Here is a 25,417-nt window from a genome sequence, read left to right on the forward strand (position 1 = left end):
TTTACAGACTTGTGCTAACAAAACCATCTTCTGCTCTGAACATAATTTCATGGGAGGCCTCTGAGTACAGCCTGGATACTATTCTCAGTTCTGTAAAGTTATTTCTGATGTATAAATAAGGCCCACATTGAAGAATAAATGAATTTCATCAGACTATATGTCATAACGTAAATATGCATTCATACTATTTGTAAATCCTAATCCTCATTTCTAATGCACTGTATTAATATATCTCTTGCCACTCAATTACACTGAATTAAGCTGTAATTAGGTTTTTAGCTTGTGATTGTTCTCTTTATTTAAATACACATATTTTACTGCTTTACTTGCCTCTAGAGTGTGGTAAATCAAAATGAAAAAAACCCAAACTTTCATCATGTTTTGCTAGTCAGTGATGTTATGCTCAGTCTCTTCCAAAACTTGGCTTTCTGTTTCTTACATGAGTTCTGTTTCTTAGATGAGCTAGATGACTTACTTTTCAGTGGTGTACACATGAGTGAAAATACCTATTCATGTATTTTAACTTTAATTCTAGGCACCCACTATTTCCCTTGTTAGCACTATTATTTGAAAAATGTGAACAATCTACACAAGGCTCAGAAGGTACAACTTCTGCTAGTTTTGATGTAGATATTGAAAATTTTGTAAGGAAGCAGGAGAAAGAAGGAAAACCCTTTTTCTGTGAAGATCCAGAAACTGATAATTTGGTAAGTATAAGCTATTTCTTTTATTTCTGAAACAATCATCACATTTGCCTCTTAATTTCTGATCTCAGCTGGTGTTTACAGTTTCTCCTTACATTTTTCTTCCTATGAGAGATTCTTCATTATGTTAACGCTGAGAAACTTTTTTTAAAAATTTCTTCTCACCCCTTTTTTTCCCTCTTATCTGTAAACTTACATTAGGCTTTTCACAGTTGTTTCCCATTCTAAACTGGCTGAGATCAGTGTATTGGAGATGAACAGAAACATATGCTTGCTATAGCCAGGTTGACTCAGCAAATCAGCTTCAGTGTGTCGAGTGTATAACACATATTTTTCAAAAATATGTGATCAATATAAATTTTTTCCAACTTTGTTTTTTAGTCAGAGTTAATGTAGTTAATGTGGTAGAAGAGCTGTTACAAAATGAACTTAGAAACTCTTTAACGTATATGTATTTTTTCTTACGTGTCATTGTCTCCTTTAGGCTTTCTGAAAATCTTTCCTGTGATGAAGCTGTGATTTCCCCAGTCCCTTAGTCTCCCTCTTGAACCACATCTCTAGAGAACACCTCTCTTGGCATGCTAGTTTCTAAACTGTCTACCTGCCTTCATCTCTTTAGAGTCATGTTGCAACTAGATTTTACCATATTCAAGAGTGTTAGAATTATAGAGGTCAAGTGTTTGTTTCAGTTTTGAAAACCTGTTCCTCTAAGGGGGCTGTGTAGTAAAACAAGTATTCATCCTTGATCATAACTCACAGGAGAAAAGGCTACTTAAAATATGGACGTTCACAAACAAAATTAAATTGATGGGAGGTTGTAAACAACAGAAATGGTGATGTTTTAAAGCTGATACGTGGAGAGATTTATGTGGGCAGGCTAAGGCAATGTACCTTAAACAAAACCAAGACTTAAACAAGGAATAAATCTGAGATGCTGTTTAAAATTGGCCGGAGTGTTGCAGTGAACAGCATGTTAGGAGGGGCACATATAGCAAAAAAAGGGGGCAATTTTGGCTGCTTTTGCAAGCAGTCTAAAAAGTAATTTGGCATAACTTGATTTCTTTCCAAGCACTTTATGACCAATCATTAGTGTACTTAAGTTCTGGGAAGATAGTATTTAAATAGTGTCATAGAAAATAAAGCTACCAGACTCTCTATAATTAGACCAGCGTGAGAGTAAAGAAGGCAGAAGACAGTATGTTCTAGAGTGAGGCAAGCTTTTACAGCTCTAGCTAAAGAGACATAAAAAGTTACCTTCTCAGCTACTTGTTATATCCTTTTAACTGTACATTACAGTGCCCAGGATTGAAATATCTTAATACGTTGCGTCAGTGATCTTAGTCTAAATATAAAGTCACCTTAGATTAAATCTTCTTCAAGGATGGATCAAGTTAACACAATTCACTCTGCACTAATCCACCTGCAAGAGTGCTTTCAAAAAGTTATCACGCAGCTTTGGCTGTGGAGCTGTTTGTCTTGCAGAAGCTTTTATTTTCAGTTTGGGAACATTTTGAGGCTCAAATAAGGTTTTTGTGTTAGAAAGTGACCCCAAAGAGTGCCCTTCAGAATGATGGGAAATCAGCTAAAGGAGGACACATAATAGGATACATAATGATACTCTCAGTATTAGTGTAAAGATTGTCAGCTTATAAATGAGGAACTGAAGAATAGGCATTGGCCATTTTTACCAAAGTTACAACTGTAACAGAATGGAACTCCCAAAATCTCAATATCTTAGTTGTTAGACCTTTGTGGGCAAATTTTGATGCAGCTCATCTGAAAAATATTTATTGATACGGACAGTGACTTAGTTTTCCAAGTAGAAAGAAGCATTGACATACCTACTAAAACAGTTCCATGAATAAACACTGTAGCTGAATGGCTGTGTCACTGTAGGAATTAAAAATAGACTATGAAAGAAGAAAAATAAAGGCAAGGGTACATAAATGATAATTCTCTTATTTTAGGTACTGCCCTAGTGGGAGCAGCAGTGGTGTGGGGTGCTGTGCTTTTTAGTTTTTTTTTTGTTTTTTTTTTTTTTGGAATGTGAGTGGTGTAATATTACACTTATGAAATACCTGTAGCACAATATAATGATTGTCTTATGTTTTTAAGCAGAAATAAGTACTTCGGAATGTTTGTAATGAGATGGTCTGTCTGTGAAGAGTATGGCTGTTCCATTGGGGTGCAGAAACCCTTGGAGATCAAGGGCCACTAGTACCATCATTTTAGATCTTTCATGAACAGGAAAGCACTCGGGCATATTAGGGGCTAGAGGGGGGGAAGTGCATTATTAAGGGAGAAGGAGATAAATACTTTAAGAGCCATTAGTTTCTGAGGAAGACTAAATCCAGGTTAAAAACTGCAGTTCATCACAGACGCTAATTTGCACATGTACAAAATCTTGTGGGACCTTTGGCTGTTAAAGAATGAATGGCACACAGAATTCCCCAAATAACATATCAGTTTCAGGATCTTGTGGTTTGACCCAGGCATCTAGAAAGTTGACTACCACGAATGCTTATAATTTTGGAATTGCTTCTTTCTTTATCTCTTTCACTCTCTAGTATGTTTGGGGTTTTGTTATTGCTATCAGTGACACCTCCAGATTGCTTCTTGCACATCAGCTATGAATTTGAAGACACCAGTAAAATTCCCCATGGATCTTGCTTCAAAAACTTTTTTGAATATACTTGTCTACAGTACTTTGCTAAAAAATGAGAGTTAGTTCTGTTCTGCATGAAACAGGTCTGTTGACTTGCTAAGTCTCGGGGTTTTTTCTCCATTTGTAACTCTGAATTCAGTACAAATATAGTTTTCCCTTATCTCTCTAATCCCAGTTGAAATTTAATAGTTGGAACGTAGTAGTTCTGGCTCAGTGGATGAGGACAGAGCAATGAATGTGGTTTATCTGACTTTGGTAAGGTTTTTGACAGTCTCCTATAATGTTCTCATAGACAAAGTGGTAAAATATGGATTAGATAGATGAACAGTGAGATGGACTGAAAACTGGGTGAACTGCTGGGCTCAAAGTATTGCATTCAGCAGCATGAAGTCCATTTGAAGGCTAGTCATTGGTGGTGTACTCCAGGGATTGGTACTGGAATACTGTTTAACGTTGTCTTTAATGACCTGGATGATGGGACAGAGTGTACCCTCACTGAGTTTGCAGATGTTGCAAAACTGGGAGGAGTGGCTGATGACCAGATGGCTGTGCCAGCATTCAGAGTTACATTGTGACTTCTGGAGAAATAGGTAAACAGGAATCTCATGGAGTTCTACAAAGCGAAATGCCAAGTCCTGTAGCTAGGGAGGAATAACCCCGTGCACCGGTACATTCTGTGGACCAACCGGCTGGAAAGCAGCTTTGTGGGAAAGGACCTGACAGTCCTGGTGGACACCGAGCTAAATATGAGACAACAACGCATCCTTGTGACAAAGAAATTCAACATACTTGGGCTGTGTTAGAAAGAGCACTGCCAGCAGGTCAAGGGACATGATCCTTTCCCTCTGCTTGGCACTGGAGAGATGCATCTGGAGGGCTGGGTACAGTCTGGGCTCCCCACTATTAGACATACTGGAGTGAGTCCAGCAAAGGACCACAAAGATGATTAGGGAAGTAGGGCATCTCTCATATGAAGAGAGGCTCAGAGAGCTGCGACTGTTTAGCCTGCAGCAGTGAAAGTTTGGGGGGATATTACCAATATGTCTAAATACCTAATGGGGAAATAAAGAAGTCAGGCTCTCTGACTCTTCTCAGTGGTGCCTACTGAAAGGGCAAAAGGAAATGGACATAAATTGAAACACAGGAAATTCCATTAAAACATAAGAAAAAAATTTTTACTCTAAGGGTGATTGAATGCTGGAGCAGATTGCCCGGAGAGGTTGTAGAGTCTCCATCCTTGGAGATAGTCAAAACTCAGCAGGACCCAGGCAAGCTGCCCTCGTGGACCGTGCTTTGAGCAGGGGGGTTGGATTAAACAATCTCTAGGGGTCCCTTCCAACCTCAACTGTTCTGTGGTTTCTGTGAGCCTTCAAAGATCGGTTTCCCAAAGATCCTGTTTGCCTTGGGCTGCTTCACATGCTTTTGGTTGTACACAAACATACTCTCAGACCTAGCTTACTTTGGTTGTAGATGGGTCTGCTTTGTTCAAGTAGTCCTTCTTGCTGATTGATCTGTTTGTTATTTTAGCGGTGACAAAGTTTCTTGGTTTATGTGGTATTCACCTTTGTTGATGGGCTGCACAAATGTGGATTGCTTTTGCTCGAGATGGATGAGGAAGTATTTGTTTATGTCTTGTATTCCGTGGCTGCTGAGGTCAGTACTATCTTAAACAGGAACCATGTTGCAAAATCAAAAATCTTCGACGTTGAACTCCTGTTCTGTAGTTGTATTGTTAGCTATGACTTTCTATTACTAGATACCAAGTGAAATCTGAGTGCAACTTGTCCTCTGCCTGTCCTGAAGGCAGGGGACTCTGAACAGCTGACATTCTGACAGGCTGTTCATTTTGTCAGGGGCAATGAGCAGAAGAGCAAAAGAGTTTCTGTCAAGTTGTGAAATAGCTAATACAGTTTTCAGTCTCTTCTTCAGCTTGAACTATTGGTGCTTGCACAGAGAAGGATGTAGCTGGGCAGTTTTTTCTGCCTTGGTTGCATAAATATATACATTTTTATATAGATGAAATATTTCTTTTTAGTAGAGAGGGATTGTAATATTGTGCACCTTTGTTATGTCTTCTGTTCTTGCCATCCCTTCCTTTTTAACTCCAATGTTAAATCAACCATTCACTTGAAAGGAGAAGCTAGTGGAGACTGCTAATTAGAAGGAGGCAGAAGGGTGGAGCAGGTAGGCCAGACAGCTACTTACTTTCCACCTGGGCTCTTATCTGACCCCAGCAGAGTCAAACAAATACAGTGTAAATGCTTGCTCAGTAGCAATCATTCAACTTGGGAGTCAGAGCTAAACTGAGATGGAGTGAACGTTATAGTATAGTATAAAAAGCCAAATTCAAGTCCTATATGAAAAGAGTCACAGGCCTGCCTACAATAAGGAAATTGGCCACTAATTCAGCTGTTTCAGTTTTTTTCTTTCTTTTGGAAGTGGCACATAGAATTCAACTACAGTGCACAGTTTTTGTGATGGAGCTTAAACTAATGTCTCCAAAACAACAGAATATCATTGCAGGGTCCATATTGCCTATAGGCTAATCGACTAGATAACAGAAACTGTGAAAGGTCACAGATACTGATTGTAGTGCCTCTTATAATCTTGGCAATGTTTCACATTGCGCACTCACCTGAAATGCCTTGAATATTCCAAAGGAAAAGTTTGGTTTTCATCCGGAGGACCACAGAGTGTTAATCGGACAGCACAGGCATTAGATCAGTTTGACCAGAAAGGAGGCTCATTAAGAGCAGTGTACGGTTGCTCTAACTTGAGTAGCTCTTAGTAAGCAACAGTCTAGATTACCTTGTTACTTTGGTATTATGGTTCTCATTCTAAATTAATCAGTGGTTTCCTGCATTACTAGTATAAAGGATTTCAGCACTGGGAAATACAGGTAGCATCCACCTGAAACTTAATTTTTTAAGGATATGCATGTATTGCTAAGTCCGGCTTGTAAACCAAGTTTCACACCTTTTTTAATATCTAGATGGAGGCATTCCATTCTTTCTAGTTAACCACTCCAACAGCATCAGTTGGTGGTCTTGAAGCAGCATGGCAAAGTGTTATGGTCAACACAGAAATAGTGTTACTAGACCTTTTACTTTTGCAGTGTCTTTCCCAAGACTGAATGTCAGACACATTGTCAAAATAGGGCATTTGCAGTGAAATGGATGAGAACATTTCTATAAATATTGATGGCTTCTGGATTGGGTCAGAACTTTGGTATTGGGCTTCAGCATATTTAGGAGAGCGAAAATTTCTCAGAAGAGATTGTAAGAATTTGGAAAGAGGTGGAAAAAATCGCACTTTCTTGTAGAAGGCTTTTTTTCCTTAAATGAATTCTTAAGGTACTCTGTGAAATTACCTGGATTAAGCATGTGGTTTTTATTTGATTTATTGCTATATTCCTGTTCATTTTCTATATGTGCATTCATGTAATAGTCAGCAATGATTTCTGTTCAAAACCTGCAGCTCTAAAAAAACCCACAAAACTGTTATGGCTTCCCTGAAGCATGAAGTTTTAGTTATTGTCTCTTCCTTTGTCTGAGAGGTGTATAAGATGCCTCTTTTCCTTCCAAGGAAGAGCATATCACAGGAAAATGCAAAGTTTAATTCTGAGATTTGTTGAAAGAAAACCGAGAAGCTTCAGTGCTAGCTCCTGGACAGATTTTATCAGCTTGTCCTGAGATCTAGGAAGTCTTGACATTCTAGGTATGTCTTTACTTTTAATGCAGATTCATCTTCCAGTCAGAATGAGTTCCAGTCCATCCCTAAAATGTACAAAGAAAGTGGCTTTTCTGTGGGAGTTACATACTTGCTTTTCAAGAACTATTTGCCGCAAACAGAACTTTGAAACTTTTCCCTTCCAACTTCCCTGACTCTGACCACACAGGTTAGGCTATTCAGGGACGTAAAAGAAAGGTACAAGTTTATGATTTTTTACAGTAAATACTTAGCTCTCACAGATATGCATGGCACAGCATGGAGTCAGAATTATCCTCTATCTTGGAATGTGCTCTACAGGGATGTTTTGGTTTTCAACAATTTTGTTCTCCTTTCTGATTCTTGGTCACTCATGCTGTCTGTGTCTCCATTGATTTCTCTCTGAACTTGATATAAGTGCTGATTAGCTGCAAGAAGTGCTGCAAACCTCCGCTTTTCAAATCCTAGTACCTGTGGGAAGGAAGTAGAAGCTGAAGGTTGTGCTCCTGTTTTGCTTACTAGACTGGAAGTGTGCGTTCTCTCCCAGAGCATTAACTTCCTCCTTATCTTTTTGACTTGTTGCTTTGCATCCACCTCTAGTCCTTATATCAAGCATCAGTACCAGAAGAGCTGTTCGCTGTTAAAACCCCAATCTTGGTGGTCTGTATTGCTAGCCAGAGGTTCCCAAGTGCACATGCTTGTTTCTGGAAGTGTGCTCAGCTATATCCCCATAAAATGGAGTATCATCTGTTAGAGCTTCTTACCCTTAGCTTCTTAACCTTTGCCCTTTACCTTTTGACATCTCTGTCTCCTTTTCACAGATGAAACAGATCTTGGAACAAACCAGTGAACCAACTTCTTTTTGTTCTCCATTAGTATCCTTTTGTGCTTAGAACTTCTAAGGCATGGAGGAACCTGTCCCTATAAGTTGTTCAGCATGAGTGTTCGCAGATAATTTTTAGAGCTTTCACAGATTACATTCTGTTTTAAGACATTCAGTACTTAACACTTCTTTCTCGCTTACTGTTACCCAGCCACTGCAGAAACATCATGTTGCCTCAGGGTGGTTCCCACCTCCTGTATAGCTTCTGTTCAGAGTAAACTCTTCCCATGTATGGGTGGCTTTTTTAATTTCCCCACATTCATAGGACCATAGGATGATTCAGGTTGGATTACGAGCTCAAGAGGTCTGTAGTCCAACCTCCTGCACAAAGTAGGGTCAGCTGTGAAGTCAGAGCAGGTTACGGCTTTATCAAGTCTAGAAACAATACAAAACATGGGGTGTTAAATATACTCTCACTTTTGTATTTGAACAGGACACTGCCTTTTTTTAAGATCCCCGAGTTTTTTGTTTCATTTGGGGTAAGGATTTTTGGTTCAGTACCCTCTTCTCAAAGGCTATCCTATTGAATTTTTAGTCGTGTTGGGGAAAGTTGTAGTGGTGGTAAAGCTGGCTGATGTCATCTGAATATTCTTGAGTGAACAAGCCATGCTTTTGCATTTCTGAAAAGTGTTCTTACTATTGTTATCTGCAGAACTGTTTCATAAACCTCTAGTCATACCTTTCCTTGCTATGTCTTGTAGCTGGGAACTCAAAATAGGGGAGGGAGGCTATCAAATCAAAGCAAATGAAAACAAAATACCCCTTCTCCCAGAGTTTGTCTTCTTCCCTGAAGACCTAAAGTGCCCCAGAGGGATTTGCTCAGGAAGGTAGGTGAGCTGTGAATGTACATATTTTAATTGCTTTTTGCAAATGAGAAGAGTCATTTGAGTGAGAAGATTACTTGTCAGTATATGGAGATTCTTTCATATATGTTGTCCACATATGTATTTGCTATATGCTTATGTTATATGCCCTGAAATCCATAAAAAATTGTGGGTGTATGTTTTAGATAAACAAAAGTGAGCTGGGGATTATGACTAAGGTAGTGCGTAGTGTGTTCTGTGCCCTTTGCACCACATGCTTGAGGCACTGAAAAGACAGGATGCAGGCACCATCTAAAGCTTTTTTAGGGCTAAAGATGTCACCAAATAATATATGATACGTTTATATGTGAATATGCTCTGGATAGCAGTTTTAGCAAGAACTGGAAGTTTTTCGGTAGTCTTCCTCTGCTTAATGTTTACCATTATCTTTATTTACAACAGTTTCAACAATATATGTATATCTCATGGTTACTTCTGACTGTGCATTTCTCTGAAGTGATGCTCCAGGTTTATTTCTGCAGCTGAAAAGGCTGAATCAAGTGGGTTATAAAAATTCATTCTTCTGTGTCATGTTCTACTCAGTAACACTAAATAACAAAAACATGGTTGTTACAGATTTTTTGAAGGTGTGCCTTTTAAGAACATAGGAATGAAATATTACTGCTGCTGTGAGCTGTCTGGAAACATTTATTTGTATTACCTTTGCTCAACATGGGTGATTTTATCAGGAGTTCTTGGTTTTCTTTTTTTCCTTTTTTTTTTTTTTTTTTACATTTTTTAAATTTTTTAGTTTCAAGGAAAATGTGAACTTCTGCCAACAGGTTTTACGTTTGGTCCACCCATGCTGCAAGAGACCAGGAGCCATATGGCCACAATTAGTGTAGTTGTAAATGAGCAAATAAGTCCTGGTGACAGGCATGGCATATTTACAAAGTTTTGTTTGGTTTCCTAACCACAGTAGTGCAGCTTCCTGTAAGAGTAGTGTGACTGTGTGTGGCTCTGCAGAAACCTGGGTAGTGTTACTAATTCTTGGTTTATGCTTAATTTTGACTTTAATTCAATTTTCACTTCAGGTATCAACCATCAATTTGAAACTAAATCTAGGCTGAAGAAAGGACTTTTATTTTTCCTCCAAACAAATGCTGATAAATAAATAATATAAATATGGGTAATGGTTTAAGAAAAAAGAAACCTCCTGACTGAGCAAAACTAATCACTGATATGGTCACATGTTATGTGCCCAAAGGCATATTTTTGTTACATCAGTTTTAGCCAAATGTTCAATGCATTTGCTAATATGTGCTCTGTGTTGGTCTGCCACACATGAAGAATTTTGTAATTTAAGCTTTTTTGTCTCTGAAACTCTGGCTATTGCAGTATTGGAAAATAATCATTAATAATTCTGAAAGGAGCAGAATATCATTAAACACAGATGACCTTTGTTTTGTGTTAAAATCTAGTTAAACTTGCATAGTTTAACTTGGTTGTGTTTAAAGGTACTTAAACACAGTTTAAACAGCAACCACTGCTGAGGACTGTTTTAGAAGATTGCTGTTTTATATACCTCAGCGCTGGGCCATTACACTTATTATTTCAAAGGCTTGTGGTGTCATAGGTTATAAGAGTTACCATATTTTAATTTGGATCAACTGCCTCAAGTCTACAGCTCAGGTTTTTCTGCAGCTCTGCTTTTAAAGATATATGGTGTGGGTTTAGTTTTTTGTCTTTTTAGCCCTGAGAAGGGATAAATTTTCCTTTTTTGTTATCACTTCAGGTTTCTTTTCTTATTGTTTATTGTAACATACAATTTTCTACACTGGGTGAGTGTCATACAACTGGAATACCTTTTACTGAAAAAACAGGGAAAAGATCTGTCAGTGAAAGCTGAAGTCGTTGTGGTGGAGAGGGGAGTACATGCAAAAGTTTGTCTGCCTTGATCTCCTTCAGGTGCTTTGAACAAAGGCAACTTCAGCTCCCAGTTGGCTTTAGTTAAAAGTAATTTAGTAAGCTATCTTTTCTGGTCATTGGGTTCAGTGCTCTGGCCAGGTAAATGACCCTTGATATAGGACAAATTTTTCTAAATAATGCTAAAATCAAGCTCTGCACTATGTTTCAAAATCATAATCTATTCAGTTTCATAAAACTGAAGAATATTTTTCTTGTAGATATAGCATAGCAAGTTAATGTTGGGGATGGCACGCTATATAAAAAAAAGTAATTACTTTGCCAATGTGTTATGTACATATTTGAATGTCCTGGATTTCCTACTGCTTTGTGAAAATTTAGACCATCTGGATTTGGTTTTAGCTTTTGATTTTGTGCCATGACCCTTACAATAACCTAAGCTATTTTTATGCAGTATGTAATACCATTAGCTATCCAAGCTTACGAGTATTTTTCTCGCAGGAAGCATGATAAGTATTCTCATCACGTACGTGTCTCCTGTACTTCAATTTTTGTTTAAACATGGATTTGTTATTGGGTTTGGTGCTTTGTGTTTAATGGTTTATATTTCAGAAACCATCTCCTCACCTGAAAGTTCTTACATGATTTTACTCCTGAGTTCTTAATCTTTGACATACAATTGCAGAGGAACTTGGAAGCTCTAGGACTGAAGAACTGTTTGATTACTTTAAGCTTCCTTGAACAATGTAACAAACTTTGTGACCTCTTTATTCTAATTTTACAGAAAAATAAAAGCTATTGTATTTTTGTTATAGGTGAGATGGCAGGCCATTTCCTGTACCTTTCACCCTCCCTCGCAATCTGTGTGACAAATTCGTGCTAAGGGTTTTCCTCAGTTTATCTCAAACTCATCTGTAAGCTTTCAGGTTTCTTGGGTTACGGTGTAACGTGGAACTGAACTTGGTATTTTTGATATGTAGTTCAAGAGGACTATTGCTTACTAAGCCTGTTCCAGCCACACTTTCCAAATAATACGTGTGGATGGGATTGCCTTCCTTCACTTGTGGTCTTATGTGGTATATGACCCAGAGTTGTATGATGGCGATAAAGATCATATGGACATGGAGGCTCATTCTGTGCTCCATGTACACCTTAACTGTGCTCTGTCTTCCTAATGTGTCGCGTGTGACGGAGACAAAGATTGTATTCTTACTGTGTTTTGTTTCCCCTGTATGGTAGTTTGCTTATGCAGTGGAAGGATACAGGGTTTGTATGTAAACATGTTCCTTTCACATTTCAGGACCATAATGGTCAGAGCTAGGGAACTCTAGTCAGCACTTAGCAATTAGTAACTCTGCTTTAATTGGATGGTTGTTGTTACTGGAAAGTAGTGTTTGCTTAAATCTCACATTAAATATTTTTAAAATTAACAGTTACTTTGTTTCTAAATTTTTTTCCAATTTGCTCCCTAGATGGTAAAAGCAATCCAAGTTCTACGTATCCATCTGCTTGAGCTAGAAAAGGTTAATGAACTCTGTAAGGATTTCTGTAGCCGTTACATTGCCTGCCTGAAGACAAAAATGAACAGTGAAACTCTATTAAGTGGAGAGCCTGGAAGTCCTTATTCACCTGTGCAATCTCAGGTATGTTTCAAATACAGGTAAGTGTATTTTTGCTTAGATTTCCTTAGGAAGTTATAACTACACTTCTACTGCTATTAGTCTGAAGGGTTTCTGCAGTTTCTTTCACTTTCTCAAGATCAGTTAAGAGTAGAAAGAGCTATTTGTTGTATTTATTTTCTTTTGTGCACACCTGTGCACCACTGCCTGATAGACAAACTTCTTCAAATGTCCGGAACATAGAGTCACTTTTTTTTTGTTTGTCTTCCTTTTATGATTTCCTTCAGTTCAGCAAATAGAGATATTCAGAATAGTCTGGATTTAAAATTTTGTTGGAAGGGGGCTAGGAAACAGAATAAACAAAGGAGAAGAAAAAAAATTCCTTGTTAAAAAGGTCTTGTTAGTCTAGTGAGCTTCATTAAAATATTGAGATGAATGATACTTTTTATACAGTCTGTATTGTGGAACAAATAGACAATGTCTGATGGATTATAGTTGCAATATTTGAGATACATGTCATTGCATGTGACCTGGGGTAACTGTGTAGTTATGAACAATACCCATTTCTATACATGTGAATCTCAGTTTATACATTGTTGACACTACCTAAATGCAATAACCAATTGCATTTTTTGTAGTAAGTTGACAACAGTTAGAATGTTATGGTTGATGCTTCTGCTGTTAGATGCCGGAAAGTGAGCCCTGCCATCTGAGTACCTACTAGATACCTAGTCTTAGGGGATGGTCCTTTTCTGACTTAATGTGTTTGATGCTGTGTATTATGAAAAGCCTCAAAGACTTTTAAACTTCACTGTCTGAACTCCTTACTTAGGTTTTCATGTCTGGAAGTGTGGAAAGGAAAGTCTAAAATCAGACAAAAAACAACTTTTAAAAGATGTTTTTTGTATATCTGTTACAGTCTTCTGTCGAGACAGGAGGAACTGAATTTTGCATTTAGTTACAACAGAGATTATTCATACATATTAAGGAATGTGTAAGAGTTTGCATGCTCAGGGTTGAGTAAGAACTGTCCTGAGCAGAATAAAACATACTGGGCATCTTGAATACATAATACATTATTTTGAAATTGAAGGACTTAAGGTAATAACTAAAATTGAAAAGCTTTGATGCTTGTAATAGGAGCATCAAGGGTCCATTTCCTCTGTCCTTTTTCCTTGTGCCTTTGAAACTGTTTTTCTTAGTATTTATATACCTAGAATAAATTCTTTCCTAATATTTCTCATGATAGTTTTACATCTTTTCTAACAGTTACTTTCATGAGGGTTTTCAAAGGTAATGGTTGGTGATAATGATAAAGTTAATGTAGGTAATGATGAACCTCTAATGAAGTCTCTTTCTCTTCGAACTTAATCCTGTATGTATTTAGACTCCAAATGTATTTTTTAGAGCCAAAATTACACAAGCATGCTTTATCTGCTTAAAACAAAACAAAACAAACAAAAAAACCAACTAAACTTAAAAAAATATGCAAGCAACTAATTGTTTTATTTTTCTAGCAAATTCCAAGTGCCATCGCAGGCACACTCAGTCCCCAAGGGATTATGGTGCCAGCATCAGCATTGCAGCAGGGAAATGTAACTATGGCAACAGTAGCAGGTATGACACAGTGAAAAAAAAACTGGCACCTTGGTCTTCGTTTTGGTTTCTTTTTATAGTTGTTACAAAAAATACACATATTTTTTTAAAATGTGTTTTAACTCTAATACCTGAAAAGCTGTGACAATACAGTCAAACACCTTACTGGCTTCTGAATGTTCCTTTAATTTATATGTGTACCAAGTATGCATCTGTGAGTGGAGGTTACATATATATAATATTAAGAGATCTTTCTGTCAATGCTACTTTTGTTAGAAGACATTTCAGAGACTGGGGTATTTTACAAAACAATTCTGTTTGACGAAAAAATGTATTACCTAAAATATTGCACTTCCTAGCTGTCTCATGCTCTGTGGAGTTTGGAACCACACCTGATGTCCAAGCTGTTTTACTATCGTCTAGGGATGATGCTTGAACTGAAATGTTTTATCTTGCTTCTAAGCAAGATTTTAAAACAAACAGAAAAAACCCTTGACTACAGATGCAACAAAGCAATGTAGTCAGCTCCTGCGGCATATACTTGCAGAGAGGTTACCTTGAGGCACAATATGTGCTTTGTGGCTCTGGTGCCCAGGACCCCACTATGCATTCACCAAGATTCTGTCACCTTGGTTGATCTGGATATCTAGGTGTCACCCAGCTGACTGCCATAACCAGTCGACACACATAGGTGTGGTTTTGGTGGTGTGACCCTTGTTGGTTGAAGAGTTAGCTCAGTGAAGACGCTGAACTATTTTATAGCCTGAAAGTGATGGCATTTTCCTTTGAAAATAGATTTAGAATGCCTAAAACACAGGGAAAAATAGTTGATGTATTATCAAAACCGCTGTATTGTCTGCAGTGCTGATGTGTTTGTGTGTTTAAAGAGAGTAATATTTGAAGGCCTTTTACTTATCTACAATCTTTGTTGCTGTTTTGTTTCAAGGGGGGACAGTGTATCAGCCAGTCACAGTGGTCACTCCACAAGGTCAAGTGGTGACACAAGCACTGTCACCTGGGACTATTCGGATTCAGAACTCTCAGGTTTGTTTCATGGGCTTCACAGAATAGTATTCTGGGTTCAAATAAATCTCACTGGTTTTAAGAGTTTTGGTTTAAATTTGACACACTGTCAGAATAAGCTATATGTACACACACAGAGTGACTAACGTAAAATTAATGCAAGCTCTTCTATAGGAGTTGCAAGTTGTATAACATGCGATAAGGTCCCAGACAGATCTCCCTTGCCATGACAGGTCGTCATAGTTCCTACCTGTTAAATATCTTTTTTACTGATGGCAGAAAAGAATAGGTACAAAATCCCACCCCCAAACCCAACAAACAAACAAAACCCCACCAAACCAAAAAATCCGCTTAATTAAGTAGACACTTTTTCAATGACTAAAATTTTTCTAATTGTTAAACTATGTCTGGATAGATTTGCTATGCTCCATTATAGTACCACACTGCTGTTGTCAGAAATGTGACTTTTTGTCATGATGGCAACCACTAGTACTGTGAAACTGTATGTATTTCAGAATTTATGTATGTTGAGAAGCATTTTGCCATAAAACCTTCAAAAAACTCAGTTGAGACTATGGGAGATCTCACATTGGGCTCGTTATATCATATCCTAAAAGATAAGGGCCAGCACTCTTTTTGGGGGAGGCTCTTAAGAGTTGGATCTGGAGAGCTCAAAGAAACAAGTAAGGAAAAGGAAACATGAAAACTAGACCATCTTCAGTTAGGGAAAACCTTGCTAGCTTTCTCCTGTAGCAGGAAGTGGTAAATCAAATCTTCCAGGAATCCAGAGTCAGTTAAAAATGTGAATGAGGAGCTGCCATCTCCACAGCATAAAATCTGTTGGGAATCACTGACTCAGTCTTCTCTTCTTCCTTCTTCTGACCTTCCAACCAAAAAAGTATGCTTGGAGTATTCTTATCTTCTTTTTATTGGCAGTAGCATATATGTACTTGCCCATATTCTTCCCTAGGATGCATGCAGTTCTGTCTTCAAATACCTTTCAGAAATAAATGTGTAAAATTACTCTTCTAGACTGAAGTGGTTTTGAAGAAAAATGCTTTTTATACCTCTGATGAAAAAAATTAAATACTGAGTGGAAAATAGTCCCTATAGCCTATAAACAAAAAGAGGACTTGACCTTCTATATACATCTGTGGCTACTCTTGATGTTAGTAGGACTCTCCTACTATACGTAGGTTCGGACCTGTGTTCCTTGCCACCCATAGGAAATTCTTTTTTCAAAATATTTTTCAGTGTTTCAGAATCCTGTGGAGGTAGGGGAAAAATACTGGGGGAGAGTTACTGAAAGTTCATTATAAAGCCTCCATACACAAGCAGATTATTTAGAATAAGACATTATTTTGGAAATAAAAGTATGCTTCAAATATATATATTTGTTGTAATATATATTTGTTGTAATTTGATAGCTTAAACATCATTTAAAACTTGTTTCGTACAGGGCATAGTACTGGGTTGAAGAAATTGCTCTGTGCTGTTGGAAAAAACTGATTTAGAATGGTTTAAGTTATAATTGTCTGAAATATAATCTCATATGTAATTTATGTGCTGTTTCTTCTTATCTCTGTGTAAGCATTTAAGAATGTATTCCCTAATGTTCAGATGACCAATGTGCAAATGATTTGGTGTATCCATAGGAAGTGAAAAAGAAAGAAAAAGTGAGAAAGAAATATGAACCTCTAGGAAAATAGAAAGTGTTGTAAAATCAGTTAAGGGTTCTACCATATATATCTTCTTGCTCTTTGAGATTTTGGATGCATTTGTTTAGCAGGACCTTTAGCATCTTTGTTTGCACCTCTAGCATAATAACTAATTTTACTAAGTCATTCATTTAAATCTTAAATCAGTACTATTTTATAGCTTCCATAGTTTTTTATGTTTGCACACAGTGATTACATTCAGCATTGTGTTTTTCAGTTGCTCTTCACATGTGCAAATCACTAAATAGGGTGAAAAGGCAATCAGATCCCTAAGATAGTGTAGATTAGTGCAGAGGATTAATCTGACATATACTGAATAGGTGGATTTTATTCTAAATTATAGAAAATCAACATTTGGCTGTTGTCACAAGGTCACATAGCCTAATAACAGCTGTAATTCTTAAAACAGAAGTTACACGAAATGTGGAAACTATAGAAATCTGATGCAGCATTTTCCCTGGATAAAGACATTTTGGAATGCTATTGTAGGAGAGCTGCTATTGTAAGTCTTCCCTAGCAAATTAAGTAGCTTTTTATAATCAGCATGCCTCAAGCCTTTTCATTCCTTCTATAAATGAGTTACTCGTACGTCGATACAGAATACTGCTATTACTTTAACTGCCTTATTTCTTCTAAAATTGTATGTGCAGCTTCAGTTGCAATTAAACCAAGATCTAGGCATCTTGCATCAAGATGATGGCTCATCAAAAAATAAGAGAGGAGTTCTTCCCAAGCACGCTACAAATGTGATGAGATCTTGGCTTTTTCAGCACATAGGGGTAAGGACTGAACATGATCAGGAGTCACAGGTTTTTACGTAACTCTTTTATGTGGCCTCTTATGATTTTGCTTCATAAAGAAGGTGAATTTATTCTGTTGTCATTTGTGTAATCTCAGTTCAGTTTTCCCTGAAGTCATTTGGAGTAGCTCCACTGTCTAATGTCGGACAATTTTTTTTATTACTATTTTAATAAGTGTGTTACATTTGTACCTCATGATCTCAATAAACATTGTGAAAAGGGATCTTTCTTCATTTCACTGTGTTGAGAACTTAATGCTCTCTACACCCTGGTTCATGGCACAAGGAAAAATAGTTCCATCTGTGTTCTGTGGGTTTTGGTGGGTGTTTTTTTGATTATTTTTTTTTTTTTTGGTGGGTTTTTTTTAGAGAAAAATTTTAAGTTTTCTGGCTTTATCTCCTTTCCAATGATCCTTCTAGTATGTACAAAGTGTTTTACTATCTACTTGTGCTTTCAATAGAATGTCTTTCCTTTGCATACTTATCCTGAAAGGATAAATGGGTCTCAAGTTGTATCACAAGGTTTAGTTGATTGATTTTTTTTTTTTATATATATAACTATTTTACAACAGACAAATGATACAGGGAAACTGCGTGTATGTCTCTTCTGTTACATGCACTCTCTTCATCTGTTTAGTTTGGAGTAGCTTTATTTAAGTAGAAAATGCGTGTCAGTACTCTCATATGACACTGCCTTTAGACAGCATAACTAATCAGATCTTATCACATGCTGTGTTGCCCAGGGATCACACTGTTTAATAAAGCCTGTCAGCCATGAGAAGCTTTTTCTTCTGAATTAGACATCAGCAGTTTAATGGTATCATATACACTTACAAGGATAAAATCAGTTTTGTGTAGTAAAGCACTCTTTGTTAAATGATTTTTATCTATAAAAGTTTGTGAGGTTTCTATAGTTTGTGTTTTAACGAGTCAGATGGTCTTAATCTAGCAGCTTTAATCAGTTGTAATAAAGGAGTCCTTATTTTTGATGAGGAGATGAAACAAGCTTATGCCTTTTTTGTTTGCCTTTTTGTCCTGTTTAGCATCCATATCCAACAGAGGATGAGAAGAAACAGATTGCAGCACAAACAAATCTGACACTACTCCAGGTTAACAATTGGTAAGAGCAAAAACTCTTACTTAATGTCTGTTGGTGTTTCCACGTGCTTACAACATAGAGAAATAGTTGAGAATGTAACTTGGATACCTGGAGTTGAACTTACTGTTCTACATGTGTTACAAAATACGTATAAAAATATAATAATAATGCACTCATAAATAAGCTTATTATTTTTATAGTAAGGTATAATAATACTTGTGCCATTTAAATAATATAGGGACTGCAGAAAACTTTGCAATGTTAAGGAATTACACTGTGTTCTATTGCTGAAAGAGATGGAAGTACTCTCATGTCTCTTCTGCAAGTAAAGAAATAGAAGTTTAAAGGCATTTAGTGACCTGAAGCTCTGGAAAGTGTTCTCTGGTAATCGTGGTTGCAAATGTTTAAGAAGTTACCGTCAACAGATACTCATTCCACTCGTGTATCAAAGGATGCTGTCCCCTGAGCAATGATGTCTGAATGGAGAGTGTCAGTACCTCAACTACTCTAGTTCATGGCTCAACATGTTTTAGCACATCTTATCTTCATTAGAGGTTTAAGATAATATGCCTGCCCCTGCAGAAGAGAAATGAAGGTGCTGACATGCATCCTATTCTGCTTGTGGTATTGGTTCCTAAAATTGTTGCAGCTAAGTCCCAACAGGGATCTTCCTCAGATTTCAAAGATGACGCTGGCTGCGTGGCTGCAGAGGGGTCCAGTGGGGAAATACTCAAGATAGTGGCAGTACACTGATTCCAAAAGTGGAACAGTGTAACTATGCCTGTGTGACACGGTAGTAACGGAGCTCTATGGTACTGGGATCCGACTAATGTCTCTGCAAAGCATTGCATTACACCATGTCGACCTGCCAGCTGCACCCTACTTCCTTCCATTGCAGGTAAAGATGGGTCCTGGATGTGTTTTGTCAGACTTAGCAAGGGATGCTATCCTCAATCACAGCTCCTTGCCACAGTTAGCTACATTGAAATTGACTGGGTTAACTGCTGGTACCTAAGTGAGATGTGGTTTAAGTATTTTCTTGTTCACTAGCAGAAAGGGGAAGGGCAGCGATTGGCATGCTGAAGTATAACAAGTGAAAATCAGGGAACGAAAAGGAATTGGGAAAGATCTGAAAAATGTGTTTGTTATTGTCTCCTGGAAAAGGAACCAGACCTTGGAAAGCCAGGGAGCCTATAAAATAAGTAATGCGGGAGCTTAAGGAAGTAAATGAAACCAGACAAAACTAACTAGGTTAGGCAGAGGCTAGATATTAGGTGCACCCTAATGAGAAGAGTATCAGCTTTCTGAGCTGTGCTGTCAGCAAGTTTTCTGGTGCTTAGTTTTTAATAAGATCTTGCAATATGTACATCTGTCATGCTGTCTGGAGAACTTCCCCCTCTGAGGTGGGGGGGGCGGGGGGAGAAATGCTGCCAGCAGCAAAATGATAGAAGTATTTTCTTAGCTAGTTTGCCAAAATCAAAGGATGCTAGTGTTCTAGGAGCAGTTTTACATGTTAAAAAGAATGTCAAGCCAAGCTGGTAGGGATAAGATTGTATATTCCTAATTTTTTTTTTTTCCCACTGCGTACTTTGTATATCTAAGAGAGAGAATTTATAGCTGACGGGTCATAAGTACTTCTTGCCTTTTGATTGTGTTTAGGTTTATCAATGCTAGAAGGCGAATTCTTCAGCCAATGCTGGATTCCAGTTGTTCTGAAACTCCAAAAACAAAGAAGAAAACAGCTCAGAACCGACCGGTTCAAAGGTTCTGGCCTGACTCCATTGCCTCAGGAGTTGCTCAGCAGCAATCTAACGAGCTCACGATGTCGGACGGTAAGGGAACTGGCTAAACCACAGATAATAAAGTTGATTCCTCTGTAACGGAAATGAAGGGTTTGATACCTTTGGGGGGAGGGAGACTTCTTGATATTACAGTATAAATGTGTTTTTAATCTGGAAAAATGTAACAGAAATGCGTCAATTTTCTCTCTTTAAAAATTTTCTGTGTTTTGGGGGGGGTATTTTGTTGGAATTTATCTTGACAGACTATTGCTTTTGTTTCGAAAGTTATGAAGCAACAGAACTTAGCTGCACATCTAACCTTTTTTCTTTCAGTATGTGTATGTGTGTCAGTAGCATTCTGTTTGATTAGCAGTATTGGACTGCAGTTTCAGTTTCATGACTTCCCCTATCCTGTTCACATTCTTTTCACTATTGCTGAGGGACTGAGCATCTGCAGTTCTGTGTATGCCTCATGTGTTTCAAGTTGAATGCTGAGAAGCAGAGAAATGTAATGGAGCCTCCAAAGACTTCCAATGAAGTGACTTCCTTAGCATCAGATCAAAAAATAGACTCAATTTAAGAAAGATAAATAACTGCTTTAATCTCAGGACTATCCTTTCTCTCCTGCCTCCTGCTGCTTCATTTCTTTCCAGTTTGCAGCCACTTTTCCCTCAGCTGCCACTCAATCTGACAACAGCTTTATCCATTTAAGTCACCTTGAATCTCTATGAACACTCCCATTTTTCTGCAATGAATTAAGCTGGAATAAGTTGTGGAAATGGTCTTGTGATGATTGGAGAATTGGTGTAATGGGTGTCCGTAACTCGGCTAAATTCAAGATTCCTGGCCAACTTAATTCTGGCATTTCCTGATGTTTGTTTGACAATCTATATAGCTTTTGTTTTAATTTAGTTCCATAGGTTTTCTTCTTGTTTATTAGAAACAAACTCTGTTACATATAAATATGTATTACTTAAAATCAGAAACCAAGAAAGATGCTAAAGTACTACAATTGTGCTTCTCCAGGTGCTGTTGTAACAATTACAGCTCCAGTCAACATGAATGTAGACAGTCTCCAGTCTTTGTCATCTGATGGTGCTACTTTGGCTGTTCAGCAAGTTATGATGGCAGGGCAAAGTGAGGATGAGTCTGTAGACAGCGGTGAAGATGATGGAGGAGATCTCTCAACAACAAATATCAGTGGGCTGGTGTTGGATAACAGCGATTCTCTGCAGTAGGAAGCAAGAGAGTGTGACAAAATGTTTAGGAAAAAGAATGGACTGACTGACTGTTTTTATAGTTTGCACAGCAAACATTTTACACAAGTTTTATTTCTAATATGTTTTATATGTAGATATAGAAGGGTGCACTTTTTTGTATTTCATAGTAAGCTTAAAGAGTGTTTTTGCAGGTGCAGCAACTTCTTTCAAATGTGTTTTTTTCATTTCTTATTTCAGAAAATTTTATCTAGTAATATAAAGAACCACATAAGCACCCCTTTGTTATATGAATTGGAAGTGCTGCAATTTCTAAAGAATTATGCAGTTTCAATTAGTGCTGTTATTTAACACAGCTCTTGATGGGCAGGTGATGTAAATTTAAAGCATGTGACACTAGTGTGTGGAACTTGATCGTTAAGTTAGATGCATATATTTGAAAGATGCTTCTGCACCTTAAAAACTGCTAGTCTGAGGTGGACAGCAACACACATAAAAAGAAAATGTTGATGTGTGATTCAGTAGCGAATGTATGGCAATTTAAATAAGTTTAGTTTCTCTCATAGTCTGTGAGCCTGTTTATCATTTGCTATAAAAACTCCTATTTTTACCTTGCTGGGGTTATTGGATAAAAAATATTTTTATAAATTCACTAGGAATTGGGATGACGACTGTATTAAGCAGGAGGGAAAAAAAAAAAAAAAAAAAAGAATTTCCAGAGGGGAAAAAATAAATATTTAGTATTCCTATTTGGAAGGTCTGAAAACTGACCAAATTTAATAAACAAGCCTACACTAGCATTCTATGATTCTCAGCTATCCCACAGTGATATATTATATTTGATAATAGCATAAGAACAGCCCACTGTTTGATGGGATTTTGATATTGTCAAACATTGATTTATATTATGTGTAAACTAATATTCAAATTACATTAACTCTGTGTCTAGACTTGTATCTGAAGATATTTGCTAAATGAGTATTCAGGTAAGTAAATTCAAATACCCACAACTTTTCCAGTTATTAGAGAAATTTAGCAGTTTATAGTTTGTACAACTGAATCTGAAAAATGAAAAGTTGCCTACTATATGCTCATGAATTCTGCTATCACTCTGCTATTTTATTGCATTTTAAATATTTTCCCCTAATACAAAAAGAAATATAACTTATGGATTTATATAAATTTTCTTCAAATCTGAAGGATACTACCAGAATATACAGCAGGCTTTATTAGAGTAGAAATCCTTGTGTGTCATTTAAAAACTAAGAGGTAGTGATGAAAATGCTTTTTTTTTTTTTTTGGTTGGAGTTTTGGTTGGTTTTTTTATGGTAACATTTCATTTCTTTTTTTCCCCAAAGTTTGGAGTCTATGTTTGTCTATCCATGAAGACTTACTTTTGGAACTTTGTATTTACTGTTGTTGAATACAAATAACAGACTCCAAGAGTCTCATGGTATGATCAACATCCTCTTTTCCCCTTGTCTGTCACAAAGCTGGGTTAGATCAAGGCCAGAACTTCCTTCTGATTTAGACCAAATCTAGTTGCGTTTCTAACGTGACAAGGAAAAAAATGTTAGCTTTCAGAATCTTTAGATATTGTATTTGAACAAAGCCCTTTGACAGATGCAAATATTTAATTGAATACTTAATTTCTGCTTCACAAAACACTCAGGCATGTGCTTAGGTCCCATTGCTTTTAGCAGGATTGGTGCATGTACTTTTCGACATGCTTAAATGGTTGGAAGCTGGCCTTTAAAGATTGTCTTTCAAGGCAAGCATAAGTTGGTATGAAGAAAAACTTCAGAAATAAATGTCAGTAGCATTCGCATACATACGTGGAGAATAATACTAGTTTTCATAGCTATTTTGAAAAATTGGCGTTGGGTTTTACTCAACACAAGTGATGTTTCTGCTCTGGCTTTCACTTACTTCTGGCTGAGGATGTTGCTGCTTAGTTTAAGTGCTGTAATGATCTACTCCAGCTGGAGTGGTAATTTCTAAAGAATTTGTTTTCTTCTAACTTCTCTGCTTTGCCACTAATGTGCCATGTTTTTTAAAGAGCATAGTAAATGAATAATGAAAGATTTGATTATGAAGGCTTTGACATAGCGTAACTATCTCAAAGGCTATTGTCAAATCTAGCTTGACCCCAAAACATTTACAGACAAATCATGCTCATTTGGAAACTTTCAGCCTACTGCTCCTACAAAGGGTACCTGAGATGATTAGAACTGAGAGACAGATTCTGTATTTTTCTTAACTCCGTAAGTGCTTCATCACCCTCACAGTTTCCATTATATAGTAGGTTATATATGTTGGTTTATTGGGGTTTTTTATTCAGCTACCCTTGATCATGTTTAATAGTGCGTTAATCCTTGTACTTCTAGCATGTAGGCAGATGAATAGTCTACTTCTCAGTGCGTACAGGCCTATGCACAAATATGAGTTTTTCCAAATCAACCTGTGCTGGAGGAACAGGCCATTTCTCACTGTCTCCTTTCCCTCCCTGACCAGTTGTTGCTGCCTCAGATCTATCAGCAGAGCTTTCCCCAGCCTGCTTTGAGGTAGTTTAGGAAGCACCTCAGCTGGCAGACTTGTTTGGGGTAGCAAGTAGCCAGCAGCGAAGGGAAGGGTAAACCAAAATGGGCAAAACTTCTGTGGTTTGGAGATAATGTGGCAATGGGCACTTGCCCGCACTCGGAAACTGTGAGAACTGAGATCTTAAAAAGAGAGAGGGTATTAAGACAATTTAATATCTATACAACTAGCTTGAAGAGGGTTCAGGAATATGTAGTTTATGTGCTACTTGGAACTCAATAGGAAACAACAAGGCATCAGGGTTTGTGAACTTCTGAAAGTTTATTTTTTCAGAAAGAAACTGTTATCTGGTTAGACTTCTTTATTTGCCCCACCTTACCTGCAGCAGAAGTTTTATTTTTCTGAAACATTTGCAGCCTTGTCTTCAGCAAGTTTACCAATATCTAGAAAGTGAAGTTGGCAGAATTTACTGTGAAACAGGGAATACAGAATAGTTTTACTGTCAAATTAGAAACATAAAAACATAGGAACGTGAATTCCTAAAACTGAAAAGGCTTTACCAAGTTAATCAAAGGTATTGCCTAATACATGGAACGCAAACCTTGTCTTTTAATTCAGTGAGAATTCTGTAGTGGTATGAACTGCATAGAAATTCTTGTTCTTTTCATGATTTTATTTTTTTAAAAAAGTGTCCTCCTTTTTTGCTGTGTAAGAAAGATTGATGGTTTAAGCAAAGCATCACTATTGTTGTGGTCTAACCCCAGCCAGCAACTAAGCACCACACAGCCGCTTGCTCACTTGCACCACATCAGAATGGGGGAGAGAATTGGAAGAGTAAAAGTGAGAAAACTTGTGAGTTGAGATAAAGACAGTTTAATAGGTAAAGCAAAAGCTACGCACACAAGCAAAGCAAAGCAAGGAATTCATTCCCCACTTCCCATGGGCAGGCAGGTGTTCAGCCATCTCCAGGAAAGCAGGGCTCCATCACATGTAACAGTTACTTGGGAAGACAAACGCCATCACTCCAAATGTCCCCCACCTTCCTTCTTCTCCCCCCAGCTTTATATGCTGAGCATGACGTCATATGGTCTGGAATATCCCTTGGGTCATTTGGGGTCAGCTGTCCCAGCTGTGTCCCCTCCCAACTTTTTGGGCCCCCCCAGCCTCCTCGCTGGTGGGGTGAGGAGCAGAAAAGGCCTTGACGCTGTGTAAGCACTGCTCAGCAGTAACTAAAACATCCCTGAATTATCGACACTGTTTTCAGCACAAATCTAAAACATAGCCCCATACCAGCTGCTATGAAGAAAATTAACTCTATCCCAGCCAAAACCAGCACAA

At 37.5% G+C, this 25,417-nt stretch overlaps 1 protein-coding gene across 10 annotated transcripts in view; it reads left to right on the plus strand.

Annotated features, from left to right (window-relative positions):
* PKNOX1 (PBX/knotted 1 homeobox 1) overlaps positions 1 to 24,756 on the plus strand; it is a 44,660-nt gene extending 19,904 nt beyond the window's left edge. For 7 of the 10 annotated variants that reach the window (XM_049835237.1, XM_049835236.1, XM_049835241.1 and 4 more), the window contains 8 exons: positions 536 to 707; positions 12,162 to 12,332; positions 13,826 to 13,925; positions 14,851 to 14,948; positions 17,296 to 17,424; positions 18,488 to 18,564; positions 20,203 to 20,375; positions 21,351 to 24,756. In XM_049835237.1, the coding sequence (XP_049691194.1) occupies positions 536 to 707; positions 12,162 to 12,332; positions 13,826 to 13,925; positions 14,851 to 14,948; positions 17,296 to 17,424; positions 18,488 to 18,564; positions 20,203 to 20,375; positions 21,351 to 21,562 (1,132 nt within the window). In that variant the 3' untranslated portion in view covers positions 21,563 to 24,756. Of the gene's footprint in view, positions 1 to 535; positions 708 to 8,261; positions 8,440 to 8,661; positions 8,788 to 12,161; positions 12,333 to 13,825; positions 13,926 to 14,850; positions 14,949 to 17,295; positions 17,425 to 18,487; positions 18,565 to 20,202; positions 20,376 to 21,350 lie in introns of those variants that run through there. The other 3 variants (XM_049835243.1, XM_049835245.1, XM_049835244.1) reach the window with 3 other exon arrangements.
* The last annotated feature ends 661 nt before the right edge of the window (positions 24,757 to 25,417 follow it).

This window comes from Accipiter gentilis, chromosome 32, assembly GCF_929443795.1.
Source record: "Accipiter gentilis chromosome 32, bAccGen1.1, whole genome shotgun sequence".
Taxonomy (NCBI): domain Eukaryota; kingdom Metazoa; phylum Chordata; class Aves; order Accipitriformes; family Accipitridae; genus Astur; species Astur gentilis.